Source organism: Heterodontus francisci, chromosome 31 (genome assembly GCF_036365525.1).
Source record: "Heterodontus francisci isolate sHetFra1 chromosome 31, sHetFra1.hap1, whole genome shotgun sequence".
In the NCBI taxonomy this organism is placed as follows: Eukaryota; Metazoa; Chordata; class Chondrichthyes; order Heterodontiformes; family Heterodontidae; genus Heterodontus; species Heterodontus francisci.
In genome coordinates, this window is record NC_090401.1 from 31567446 (window position 1) to 31582328 (window position 14883).

At 42.7% G+C, this 14883-nt stretch overlaps 1 protein-coding gene across 2 annotated transcripts in view; it reads right to left on the bottom strand.

Annotated features, from left to right (window-relative positions):
- Positions 1–6638: 6638 nt before the first annotated feature.
- The window catches only part of fhl3a (four and a half LIM domains 3a), a 105147-nt gene continuing 96902 nt past the window's right edge, over positions 6639–14883 (bottom strand). For both annotated transcript variants that reach the window (XM_068011233.1, XM_068011234.1), the window contains exon 6: positions 6639–9666. In XM_068011233.1, the coding sequence (XP_067867334.1) occupies positions 9515–9666 (152 nt within the window). In that variant the 3' untranslated portion in view covers positions 6639–9514. The remainder of the gene's footprint in view (positions 9667–14883) is intronic.

Sequence of the window (14883 nt, forward strand, 5' to 3'; positions counted from 1 at the left end):
CCATTTCCAGAGTGTGGTCGCCAATATTGATGGATGGAGCATTTCTGATGTCCTGTCCCATGACGATCGTTTTCTTGAGGCTGATGGTTAGGCCAAATTCATTGCAGGCAGCCGCAATCCTGTCGATGAATCTCTGCAGACTATCTTCTGTGTGGGATGTTAATGCAGCATCGTCAGCAAAGAGGAATTCCCTGATGAGGGCTTTCCGTACTTTGGTCTTCGCTCTTAGACGGGCAAGGTTGAACAACCTGCCACCTGATCTTGTGTGGAGGGAAATTCCTTCTTCTGAAGACTTGAACGCATGTGAGTGCAACAGTGAGAAAAAGATCCCAAACAAACAGTGTAGGTGCGAGAACACAGCCCTGTTTCCCACCACTCAGGATAAAAAGGGGTCTGATGAGGCACCGCTATGCTGAATTGTGCCTTTCATATTGTCATGGAATGAGGTGATGATACTTAGTAGCTTTGGTGGACATCTGATCTTTTCTAGTAGTCTGAAGTGACCACTTCTGCTGACGAGGTCAAAAGCTTTGGTGAGATCTATGAAAGCAACGTAGAGGGGCATCTGTTGTTCGCAGCATTTCTCCTGTAGCTGGAGAAGAGAGAACAGCATGTCAATGCTGGATCTCTCTGCTTGAAAGCCACACTATGTCTCAGGGTAGACACGCCCAGCCAGCTTCTGGAGTCTGTTTAAAACGACTCGAGCAAAGACTTTCCACACTATGCTGAGCAGCGAGATTCCATGGTAGTTGTTGCAGTCACCGTGGTCACCCTTGTTCTTAGAGGGTGATGATATTGGCATCGCGCATGTCCTGTGGTACTGCTCCCTCTTCCCAGCACAGGCAAAGCAGTTCATGGAGTGCTGAGAGTATAGCAGGCTTGGCACTCTTGATTAGCCAGTGGAAAAGCCCCTGAAAAGGATGGCATTACCCCTGAAATAGGGAATCAATGGTATCACTGAGTTCCGATTTTGTTGGCTGTTCGTCCAGCACATCCATGACTGGTAGAGACTGGGCTGCACTGAGGGCGGTCTCAGTGACAACATTTTCCCTGGAGTACAGTTCTAGATAGTGCTCCACCCACTGGTCCATTTGCTTGCTTTGGTCAGTGATTGTTTCCACTGATTTAGACTTGAAGGGGGGGGGCATCTTCTTGATGGTTGGCCCAAAAGCTCTCTTAATGCCATCATACATTCCTCTGATGTTTCCGGTGTTGGAGGCCAGCTGAATACGACTGCATAGGTGTTGCCAGCAGTCATTTGTGCAGCGCCTGGCTGTTCTTTGTGCAGTGCTTCTGGCTGCTTTCAGTGCTACTTATGTTAGCTCACTGGGGGCTTTCTTGTATTTCAACAGTGCAGTGCGCTTAGCTTCTATGACAGGTTCCAGCTCTTCAAAGTGAGATTGAAACCAGTCTGCATTCTGCTTCTCATGTTTGCCATAGGTGGTCATTGCTGAGTCATAGATGGCATCTCTGATGTGGGCCTACTTCGTCTCTGCATCCCCTGCAGGAGTGTTTTGAAGGGCTTTTTCAAGTGAATTTAGAAACTTATGTAACAGCTGTGGATAAGAAATTATTTTCGTGTTGATACGCGGGCGGCCCTTCTGCTAGGAGTGATGTAGCTTCTTTGGTTTGAGTCTAACTTTGCTGCACACCAGGCAGTGGTTGGTGTCGCAGTCTGCACTGTGGAAGCTGCATGTGATTTGGACACAGTTTAAAGAGGCTCGCCTTGTGACGATGAGATCCAGCTGGTGCCAATGACGTGATCTTGGGTGTCTCCATGAAACCTGGTGACAGGGTTTAGTATGAAAGAATGTGTTGGTGATGCAGAGATTGTGATAGGTACACAACTCCAGCAGTCTCTGTCCATTCTCATTCATCCATCCAATGCCATAGCGCCCGAGGCAGGAGGGCCATGAGTCATGGTCGGCCCCAACCCTGGCGTTAAAGTCCCCCAGCAGGAACAAATGTTCGGTATTAGGAATGCTACTAATGATATTATGGAGTTCCTCGTAGAACTGGTCTTTAACTTCAAGTGGGGAGCAAAGTGTTGGAGCATAGATGCTGAGTAGGTGTATTGGACCAGAGGCGGTGAGCAGTCGGATGGACAGTGTGCATTCCAAGCCATTTGAAGGTGGCTCTATCATGCTGAGCAAAGAGTTTCTGATGACGTAGCCATTACTACAGTCCTAAAAGGGAAGGGCAATTTTCACTGGAAGGTCTTAATTCAAATCTAAGCCTCGCATAATTTGCAACATCGATTTTGCCTGATATTTGAACCTTCATTTCAAAACTGTGGCTGTTGACAGCCCATTTTATAACGTGCATAGGTGTAGGTTGTTCCTTATTTAAATATATCCCTCGTTTAAAAAAAGACTTCTACAATTTAAATGGGTTCAGCTTACAAAGTAATCGCTGCAATACATTTTGTTTCTGTTTCTGAATCTGTTTTCAACTCCACTATTAAAAGTGCAGACAGTTCTTCGTTACTGATTGCTCTGCAGTACCTCTCTCCAAGTGGCTGCTATTCAGTAGCCTATTTCACTATGGTGGGCATCACTTGAAAACCTGATCCTGTCCACACCGGTGACAAACATGGGACTGGAGTGAGGTTTCACCAAGTTTAGTAAGAAATATGAGTTAGAGACTGAGACAGAAGCAGCGTGTTGTTGAACACAATGGAGTCGTCTTTATTCTGTTTTACTTTCACTTTCAGCTCCCTCTGCTGGCTCATGTGTGCATGGTAGCCTGAAGTGAATAATACGTACAAATTCTCAAAACACTACAGCACCTTATAACCGCACGCAGTCACTTTCCAATGGAGGACTCTGATTAATGATCCCAGCTGATCTTCCCCCTTCTCAGGCCAGGAAAACTGCAGCTTATCCTAACACCTGAACTGCTCCCCTAGCTGAAATCGATCAACCAAATGCGAGGTCTGAACCAACGATCTCCTGATATTTATGGCTCAGGACTCTTAACAGGAGGTACATTTACTAATCAAGCCATTGAGAGGGGCTCAAAATCTCATTTTTTTCTTATTTTAATAAGATTTAGTCAATCATTTAAATTACACAAGTCTAGTTATACTTAAATTCCGGCTGTATACAATTAGTGAACGTTAAACACGCACCTTTTTTTTCTTCAAACTTCTAGATGTTAACTTTTTACTAATTCAAAGCGACTTGCTAAAAGTGTACATGTTAGCTTTGTATAGGAGCCAGCAGCACAATGACTGAAATAAACAGGTAATGCTGGAAATACTCAGCGGGTCGGGCAGCATCTGTGGAGAGAGAAACAGAGTTAACGTTTCAGGTCTGTGACCTTTCATCAGAATGGTATTTCTAGCACTTGCTGTTTATATTTCAGATTTCCAGCATCTGCAGTATTTTGCTTTTGTTTCAGTGCAATGACCGATCTATGTATGAACATCACAGTCCAACTATGTAAGGTTCTAAATAATATCATAGATGTCAATTTTAGTTGGCAACCAAGTACATATAAAGCACACAAATAACTGTGAAAGGTCACAGACCTGAAATGTTAACTCTTCTTCTGCCTCCACAGGTGCTGCCAGACCTGCTAAGTATTTCCAGCACTTTCTGTTTTTATTACTCAAATAACTGTTACATTTTCAGTGCTTGTTGAACTGTTCCTCTCTCTAAGTAAGAGCATTTCTATTCTCAACCCTGTAGTATTTTGTCCAAATGGACATTCTAGTTGAGTGTGAACCCAGACAGTGAGTGTTGGCATCTCAACTAAGACAACAACTTGTATTTATATAGCACCTTTAACATAATAAAACATCCCAAGGTGCTTCACAGGAGCGTTATCAAACAAAATTTGATACTGAGCCTTATAAAGGAGATATTAGGGCAGATTGGCCAAGAGATAGGCTTAAAGGAGCGTCTTAAAGGAGGAAAGAGGTAGAGAGATGGAAAGGGTTAGGGATGGAATTCCAGGGCTTAGGGCCTTGGCAGCTTAAGGTACGGCTGCCAATGGTGTTCAAATTGGGGATGCACAAAAAGCCAGAATTGGAAGAGTGCAGAGATCTCGAACAGTTGTAGGGCAGGAGGAGATGGAGACAATCCTGTTCTCACTCTCCACACCCTCAAATGGTAACGAGGAATTGGGAACTTGGCCGATCTTTCTTCCTTACCCAGGGGGCACGGAGACCAATTGCAGCGATGAGTTAGTTAGTGCTCTGCTGGCAGCGACTAGATCACACAGCACAGATCACAGATCAAACCTGGAGGCTATCACGGTGGCGTATATACCCACCGAGCCACAGGTGTAGCTGCTGTCGTAAAAATAATGAGTGTAATGTATAAAAGAGAAGAGTGACATCAAAGCCAACTGAAGGCTCAGTTTAATTTTTTTTTATTGTGTAAGCATTTTAGAGACACATAAATGAAAATGTAAGTAAGTCAGACAGGACAACTACACTAAGCAGACATTGCATGCTGCTGATCACAGCTCTCAGGTTAAACAATACACAGTACACTCTGACTTACCAGCATCAAAGCTTTTACAATAGTGTTATATATGGACTTTGCTTTGGTGATTAATAAAAAAACAAAACATGCATAACATTCTGTTATATGTAAACTCTCGTGACATGTGGGACTGGCCCACCAGTCCCAATAGTATTAGGTTACAAATCACATACCAAAATCAGGAAAGCACTTTTAAAAGAGAAACAAAAAAAAAAATGCGCACCAGCAACGTTTGGCAATTTTACACATTTTTAGTGGTAACACCAAAGGATTTTTGATGAGTAGACAAGTAGGAATGTATGAACCATTGCATGGCAACCATCACTGAAGCTGCATTGCTGGCAGCTAGCCACATGTAAGATTTTAGACAACCCTCAAATGGCACAGCTTTGGATCTTGTCCTCATCTCTACAAATCTCTATTCACACAGATCTTTTTATAATTTTCAATCCCTGTTAATAATACTAACTGGAGTGGACAGTGTTGGTGGGGTTAATTTATGCTAAGGGTTGTCACCTTATAAGGGCATTAGCCATAAATCTGCTGGAAGGATTCAGACAGGAAGGAACCCATTGGATATGTCTCACCTACAGACAGATAATGAAACTCATTTTTAAATTAAAAGGTGCTAACCTTACACCTGTAGCATGGAAGAATATGAGTACAGTTTGTTGGGCAGATTCCTCGAGCTGAGATGCCTCCTCAATGCAATAATATTCAGATGATCTAAGGTAACCGTGCACATTGATAATGCTCATTTTATTATGTTCATAGCCAACTGTGATTGTGTCCTCACCTGGTACTCCCTACAGCAGACGCTACATGGTAATTAGGAGTGGGATCACAAGCCAATTATTCCTCCCTAGCATTGGAGTGCTGTGGCCAACTGAGATTAGCTACCAGAATAATCCAGGGATTGAATCTGGGTCTGTAAAGTACCAGAGACAGCATACTGACCTCTTCACCATTTGAATATTCGCTCTTATTTTCTATATAATCAAAGCTGCTGGATTATCAATTATTTCATGTTGTTTGCAATTTACCACCCAGACACGCCTTTTAACAATGTGAATAGAACACTCACACTGAAAACTATTCTATAACCACCATCGGGTTTGTACTGATAAATCAACTTTTAGCAACATGAATCAACTATGCCAACTCCTGCCACTCCATCTTTCCCAGATACAATGTTAACAAGGAAACTCCATCAATAGCTCTTCACTCCAAGGTGACAAGATCGTCCTAGAATTCAAAGCGGAGTCCACAAGTGCCCATCCCATTGCTAGCACGAGGTGCTTTCTGATTGTACAGGATATAGGTTGGGAGCTGCTATATCTTGGGAGTGGTTGTGATTTCCTTTAACAGCAAAATAGTAATGGTAAATATTATGATGGATATGATATATTCTAAGAATAGGTGTACATGTGAACACCAAACCATAAACCTCTGAATCAGAGACTGGATGTATTTAAAAAATCGATCAGCTGTAATCCATCTGTCATAAACAAGGCTTCATATTTAATGTAAAGTTTTAAACTGAAACCAGTAACACAGCAGGAATGTTTGTATTTGCAATCCTTTAATCCACCCTTTTTTCAGCAATTGAAACGTAACTTAATCAGTGACTTTACAGAATGGACTTTCACCAAAACTCAACAGCTTATCTTGTAAAAGTAGTGAAGTACTAATCCTCACTGTGCTCAGTAAATAGGGTGCTCAATACGGACAGTGGAACAAATACTGTGACTAAAATAAATGGAAATAAATTCTAGTTTTTGTTTTCAGATGGTATCTTTGAAATTATTGACAAAACACAGCTGAACCATAATTCGTATTGCACAACTCTGCTCATACTACAGTTCTGCTTGTAGTGATTTCCAAAGATGTCCCATTTAAGTCAGTCAAATGTAAAGTGTTAATCAGACCATTGGTAACAATATCTTTGGTCAACCTAAAATAACTATTATTCCCACAGTGCACCCTAACTCTCTCAGACTATAGTCAAGACATCTATGGAAAAAACATAACTGCTTCTATTTCAATATTGTGAGATGCAAAATTCCAAACACAGCTTGTAGTCTCAATTTTAAATCTCTTCCAAACAGACTGAGATTTTCCAAATAAGGTGCAAAACACCCTCTGTTTCTTTTAATCGTTACTTGGTTTATTTGTCTGATTAATGCAACCATGCATTTCTGACCTGTTTGAAGCCAGTTCATGTCCCTCGGTCAAACAAATGCTGAACTCTGAATTAGATCAGATGCATTTTCTGTAAATACCGGCAGGTGTGACAGGCTCAGCTTTCCATTTCAGTTTTAACAAGTAGCCCAAATTAGGTACATTGTTAGCTCAAGTGCTGCATAATGGATAGGGGTGTTCCACCTGAGCAGCCATTTCAATATCAGAACAGGAATTAGGGAAGAGATCAAGTGTGCAAAGATCAAGCGTCACTCATTAATTGATCCTCGGAACAGGGAAACTGTGCAATTGGGCAACTTGTCAGGTCAAGGATTGTACTCACCCACTACACCGTAATTTTTTTTATTGTCATGTACTACAGTCCCAATTTATTCTGTGACATTTAAATAAGGACTGCAGTGAGAACAACATGAAACAGTGTCTTATTGAGTTAAATCAGATTCTGATTGCTTAATTAACTATGTGCCCAATTCTGGAAACCGACTTAGTGAACGATCAGGTTAGAAGCCTCACTAGGCAGATATAGTGGCCCTGATGTCAAGGGCTACAATAGATAAAGTGGAACTAACTGCACGAGTTGATGACTAACAGATATAATCACATAACAGAAGATTTAGGGTTGCCCTTCCCAGAAGATAGACTTGGATAAAGAAGACCCTTTGCTCTCAACATTTCAGAATACCAACCCGACTGATTTTCTGTTGCAACATTTAGTTGTTTCTTAAATTAATCTAGTGTTGGTTCTCAACCACTCTCCTGACAACCCATTTCAAATGAAGATCACCCTTCACATAAAGAAATGCTTTTAGATGTCTGTCCTAAATTTCCTCCTCACTATCCAAATCAACGTCCTCTTGTTCTGCTGCCCCTGGTGTACCTGAAAATATCTGAATGAATTGTGACACCTCTGCGGTCATATGTCTCGTCAGAGATCCACACAACAACCCATGCGACCATGTATTCCTCATTGTGCTCCACTAGTGCCACTCCGTTGGCTTTCACCATATGGAAAAAAGTCTCCTGCAAAGTTCAGAGCCATGTGGTAGGATCAAGGCCAAAACCTGCTGAGAAGTCAATGACCTCAATGTTCAATCAACCAACTGGAAAGCCTATCCTGGCATGAGGGGTTAGAAAAAGGGTGTAGAAAAATAATGGTCAGAAATTTCTAGACTGAAAATATTTGCACGAGTCGGGACCATTTCCGGGTCTCAACACCGCTCATGTCAGCGGTGCACCCTCTGGCATGATCTTCCGGAAGGTGGCCAATTAAGACGCCACCTCCGGGAACACCATCCAATTAGGGACCAGACACGAGAGGGCCAATCAGAGTGGCTGTTGGGAAAGGCAGCTGGCAGTCCCCCTAAGAATGGTGTGAGCTGTTCAGTTCATTGGAGAGGGAGAGGGCGCTACAAGATGGAAGTGTGCTACTACTGCTGGAACCGGCAGACAAATCCTAACATCTAGAACAATCAGGTGGATCTGTCTGCAGGGGAAATGCTTCTACATGAAAGTATTTGCCTGTGGATGTGCTGAGTGAAGCCTATAAACTCCTTTAAAGATCACTCTGCATATTCATTTCACAGCTCTCCAACCTCCCACTGTGCTGTTGCCTCCTGTGAGAAGACAAGCTGCAGACATAATGAGGGTCCTGTGCGCCTCCGGCAAAATGTCAGTGCCCTAGGAAAATGCCAGTTAATTAGCGCCATAATGGCCTTCATTTGCTTCCTGCTGCCAGGCGGGTTGCCAGCCAGCCACGCAGCTCGCCCCTGGGACAAGTGGCCGGCGGCAGGAAAAGTGTCGGGGAGCCAGCCTGATGCACTTTTGCAAGGTTTTCCGAGCATCCCCCCCCCACAACTCCTGCCTTCAAAGGGCTGTGAAAATTCCTCCCAATAACTCTCAAGTAACCCCCTCACCTTTCCTCTCCTGAAGGTTGTGTTTCATACTATGAAAAGGTTCTGGTTGACTTCTGGTACCTCACCAAGTTACTATTCTTCATATGTGACCCTGGACTGTAAGTATCAGAATGTCAAGGAAATTCTATCTTCTGTTGATATTCACAAACATGTGCTTGCACAAGCAATCACTAGACAGCCCTGAATGGTTTAGCTACTCCTTAACCCAGTAATTCTAGCATCCTAACATGACTGCGATCAACAAATGCAGCACAGTCCAGGGATCAAACTTAGGTCCTTCAGGTCTGAATGGCTGAGTTTAATCCCCACTTGGGCAGACGTGTAAAATGGGTGGTATTGGATCAGCTGCCTATTACACACCCAACCCGATCTCTGATCTACCTTTTCATTGAAGCCAATAGAAAGCAAATTTGGGCAGGGTGTCTTGTGGGTAGGTGATGTTGGGCCATTTACATCCCCACCCAAGTTGAATGTTAGTCCCCATGTATTTATTTACTGACCCATCAGGAAAGCTTTGCTGCCAAGAGTTATTTTGGACGTGCTACATGAATCCGCAAGTTTAATTCCATTGATTAAAATCTAACAGAAATGGCCATGTTGCTGCCCCAATTGAAGAGAATTGGGGGGGTGGGGAGGAGGAGAAGAGAAAAAAAAAACTTTGCTGTTGTTTATCTTTTCTAGAAAATTGCTGGGCATTGTTGATAAGGTAGAGAGACATAGGGGAGAGAAAGCAACCTCTTAAATCTTTATTGTACAAGATTATCAATGCACGAAAAGTCACTAGGAAAGCATGAAAGAAAAGGTTTTGTCCAAGACACAAACTGTGCTTTAAATGGCCTAGTGCTGCACTGGTGCAATTTGTGTGTAGAAAAATATATGAAGAGTGGATTGGTGTCAGCAATCAATTCATAAGTCACTGTTACATTCACGACAAAGAATGTCATCCTTCTCTGGGAAAAATCCCTTTCCAACCAGCGAGGCCGAACATCGTGAGCAGGTGAAGCAGCTCTGGTGCCACTGGCGATCTTCAAAGGAAATGTACTTGCCACCTCCGAAACCTTTAGTGAAAGAAGAGGGTTTTTAGAAACAGTTACCCAATAGTATTTTGCATTCTGTACATTCCGACTGAAGTGTTTAAAGTGAAAAGGCAAGCTCTGCTCAATAACAATACTCAACAACATTTGCAGTGCCAGGTACAACAAGTCTGTGCAACCCAACGACCTGCCCATGTTTGAAAACTTATGGGATAGATTGAGAAGGGGAAGTGCCAATTCAACTATTGCTTCCTCTAGCAAATGCAGGAGGCTACCAATGTTTCCGTCAACTAGTTTGGCCTGAGGATGTACATTAGGCATAACAAACTCACTCTATAGGAAAGTTGTATAATGTTAAACTATAGGATACATAGGCAATGGCCTCCTTTTACACTGTAAGATTCTATGATGAACTCTACACCATCATTTTGCTTTTCTTCCTTTTCAGTGAAATTGAATGGGTTCCAAGTCCAATGACCATGATTCGGAAAATCCGTAGAGTCAAGGAACAGGATTCCCAGGTCACTGTCCTGAACACATGCAAACTGAATCAATTGGCTAATTTACAGGGCCTATTTTCTCCCCCTGTCAAAAGGTACAGGCTCGAAATGTTGGGTGCCGATATCTCTCAGGTGACCTTGTCCAAATGGCCAGTCCTCATGCGAGCCTCATCAGGAAGCGTCAGGGAACAGGGGTGAGGGGGATAAACAGAGGCAAGTCCAATGCTTAAATGTGTGCACTTTTCAGCAAGAGTCGGTGGAGTTCGATCAAGAGCAGCAACAATGGCTGATTTTGCTTCACCCTTGTCCAATAGCAGTATCAATTATGGTGTCCTTTCTGCTGACCTGGCTGAGCCATATTCATCATATTTGCAGCAGTGACCACGTACAACTACGGCAGACAGTAAGTAGTTAAAGTCACTTAAATAGAGGACTATGCTCAATTACAAGTACACATTAAAAAAAATAGGGTGCCTATTTAAATCATAATTCATGTATCTCACATAATTGCAAGTCACAGCCTACCTAGGTATCCAATTAAATGTTTCTTAGGACCCCCACAAATAACTGCATACACTAGCACAGTTGTCATTAATCAAAGAGGCATAAATTAGGACACAGATTATTTTATAAAGCTTTGTATTTGCAGATCAAAAGGCCCTGTAGAGTTGCTCATCAGCATTCCAGGTCTCATTGCTGATGCTATAACTGTTGTTGTTTAAAAACCCTTTATTATTGTTAATTTAACAGATACTGCTGTTTATACCTTACAATATCACAAAATATTTGATCCCCGAGAGGTTTTTCTTCAAAGCTTTAACTCCAGTGATTTGGCACTACACTAAGAAAAACATTGGGATATTTATCTTTCTGATTTCTGCCACATGAAATCCTTTCATGTATGACAGAAGTGTTTCTGATATTCCTGTGAATATGGAAGGATATTCCTGGAGTTGCAGTTTATAACAGTAGTCAACCTTTTGTCTCAGTTGGGAGTATTTTCTCCCTGCAAAACATCAAATAGCAGAAAGATAGCTTTCTCATAAAAGTAAAGGATTAGTGGAATCATTAAATATATGCTGCTCACAAAGTGCAAGGGTCGGTGAGAAGTTACAGACTGAAACATTAAAACAACAAAATGATTGGCTCTTGCAGAAGTTTTTTTTTAAGTTCCCAGCTACCTGTGTTTTCCCTTTCAGCCATGAACTCGAGGCCTCAGGCTTCTCTCTATTCAGCTGACAAAAGCATATTCATCTGCCAGGTGGATTGGCCCTGCTTGTATTTTTTCCGATCCCAGAGATGGAATCTTTCTGGAATGTGATTAACTCAGTTTACAAACCCAGCTCAGAGCCACAAAAAAGTACAGCTAACAAGGGCAACCAAGTTCAAATATTGCGCGTGGCTGGGTTTGAAACCTGGGCCTGCTGAGGGGTTTTGGATTGGGTGGTGCAGTCGGTTCCAAGGTTGGAGCAATGGAATGAAAGTTTTCTCTTCCTAATGGCTTCTAAGGACCCCCAAAGAAAATGGCTGCTCAGGGCAAACTGGTCAATCTGAATCATACATAGGAAATGCAAATGTCACACTGCTACAGTAGAGGGTGCTCTGCAGTTGTGGTTAGGGTACATTGTTGTAACAGAGCAAAGAAATTGTTCCATTTCCCAAGACTGACATACCTTACTTGGATGACAATTTATATTTATATAGCGCCTTTTACATAACAAAACATCCCAAGGCACTAAGCACAAAAGTTGTCAGGTTAAGAAACTGGGCTCTCCCAATTGCCAATCTAGCACTTTACAGCTAAGACCATTGGGCTGCTGCTAGAGTATGACATTTTAATTATTTTCTACTGACCTGAATTATGTTATTACGTTGAAGTAAAATATTTAATGCACAAACTGTCATATTGATGAGTTACTACTCAAATCCATAATACCTGGACCCTCCACAGAAACAAAATACATGGTTACACTGCATACTTGTGAGGTGGAAGTGCCCCATAATCGGCTGAAGTCCAATGACTGATGTGCAAAACAATTCCAATTAATTTCAAATTGGGTGAAACCAGAGTAAAAGGTTGATGCAATGTCTGGTTGGAGAATAGATTCTGTTTGAGACTGTCTGCATCACGTAAAACCCTTAGTTTAAAGCAGAGGGGCTCATTTCATATCAGACCAGAATAAGTCAACAGTCTGTGTAACCTCATAGTATTGGCAGTCGATGATTGGTAGTGGGATTTACATAGAAATTACAACACAAACAGGCCATTCAGCCTTGTTGGTTTTTACCCTCCATAAGAATAGTCACCACCATCTGTCCTGTCCTCGCATTGCTTTATTCTCCTTTCCTTCAACCACCTATCTAAACTATTCTTAAATGCTGACATGGCCTTTGCTACAATCAATAACTCTGATGATGTATTTTACAGCTTCACAATCCTCTGTGTAAAAAGGTTTATCCACAGGGCTCTGTTCTGCGACCAGTTCACTGTTCATTGTATATTTCAATTTAGATACAGAGCTACATGGAGTGGTGGAGGCAAAGTAAAATAATTCGAAAGAGCAGAGGAAGCTGTAAGGGGATGTTTAAGATGGTGTAATGCAAGTGTGAGGTGGTACATTTTGTTTGAAATAAAAAGCAAAATTTGAATGGGGCAAAGCTGGATGAAGTGAAAGTGCAGAAGGGTTTGTGGGGGGGGATATGGGTTCCCATTCAAAAGACATTTAATCTTATCTATGTTCTGTTATTCTAGACTCCTCAATCACGGGAACCAATCTGTTTCTTTCTACACTCTCCCATCTCTTCCAAATCATAAGCACCTCTATCAAATCACACCATAATCTCTGTTCCAATGAAAACAGCCCCAATGTTTCAACACTATCTTCATACTTATATTTCCTCATACCAGGTAGCGTTTAAGTGAATCTATACTGTACCCTCTATAAGGTTTTGTCATCCTTCCTTTTGTGTGGAGCCCAAGAATGCACACAGTACTCCAACTGTGCTATTAATGTTTTGTATCGAGACACCATTACATCTCAATGTTTATTTTCTTTATCTCTTGCAATAAAGCCCAACATTGCTTGAACTTGTTTTATAGAAATGGCCTTATCCAAACCAGGTGCAACTTTTAATGTCTTTTGAATGTGAACACCACCCTCCACAAACTCTTCTGCTCTTTCACATCATCCAGCTTTGCCCCATTCAAATCTTTTTTTATTTTAAACAAAATGTACCACCTCACACTTGCATTACACCATCTTAAACATCCCCTTACAGCTTCCTCTGCTCTTTAGAATTATTTTACTTTGCCTCCAAATTGAAATATACAATGAACAGTGAAATGGTCCCAAAACAGAACCTTGTGGGACACTGCTATCCACTTCTATCCATTATGTCTTCCACTTCTAATTGCTTTCCTGCTATTTAGTCATTTGATAATGTAATTTGTTCTCCTTCCCCTGATTCCATGCCCTTTAATCTTCTCCAATTGTCTCCTGGTGATACCTTGTGCAACACATTCTGAAAGGCCCTGTGCACCAGATTCACTGCAATTCCCCAATCCACCATATCAGTCACTTCGGCAAGTTCAGTATGACCTGCCCTTCTGAAATCCATGTTGGTTCTAATTACTTTCTTTTCATCTAGATCTTTAGTAATTTCACCTTAAAGATTGTAAAATGCTCCCTACCAAACAAATAAAACTAACTGGTCTGTACTTATCTCAGATAGCTCTGCTGCCCTTTGTGAAGCTGGGACTGTATTTTCAGCCCCACCAGGGCCAGGATTGGAGGTGGGTGGGTGGTAAAAATAGCCCCGCTGGCTGGCATATTGGTTGCCTGATTCCAACCCAGCCCCGGGGCATTTTTGCAGAGGCGAGTTTGGCTGGGGGTGTGAGGGGTGGGGGAGAGCTGGGGGCATGGCAAGGCTACCCACCTGCGTGACTCCTTAAAAACCTAATGAGGCCAATTAAATATGGCCGGCTGGTATTTTCCAGTTACCTCCAGGTCCTGCAGGTGGCAGTGACCAGTTTAGCCTGGTGGCGAGCTGCCTGGTGGCCACCTCCCAGTGGCAAACTGGGGGGCCAGCACTCCACAGGGCTAGATGCCCTCCCTGCCTGCCTGGGTGCTGCAGCAGCCACAGGCCGCCCTGTAGAGGGCCCCCCACCACAACTCCCTCCCACAGTGATGGCCTGGCTGCAAGATCCAGTTTTTAATTTAAGTTCAAAAAAGTTGGAGAGAGGGCACCTCCATCTTGAAGCACCCTCATCCTTACTTGCCTTCTATTGCAGCCTGCTGCTCCTTTCAGGCTGGAAGGCCTCTGATTGGCCCTCTAGCTTAGAGAGCACGCCTGCCATCCTTAATTGGACAGCGAGCCTGCCCTCTGGCTGCCCCCCTGAAAACCGGGGCCTGTGACCGTTCCCCCCTGGGAGTCAGGTTCAGGAAACAGTCCCGACCTCTATTTCCTGCCCCCGGATGGAAAATCCTCCGAGTGTTACATTGGCTCCTTTCCAGTCCTCCAGCACACATGCACCCTCAATAATACCCTGAAATATCAATTTGAGCCCCTCGCTAATTCTTCCCTTATTTCACACACAAGATCCATGAATGTATCCAGTCTGGTCCCAGTACTTTTGTTCTCCTTTAGGTTAACTAATTCCTTCAACACTTTCTTTTTATTTTTCCTCTTCCCCAACATTAAGTCTCTTTTGTAAACACTGAAGTGCTTGTTAAGCATAATT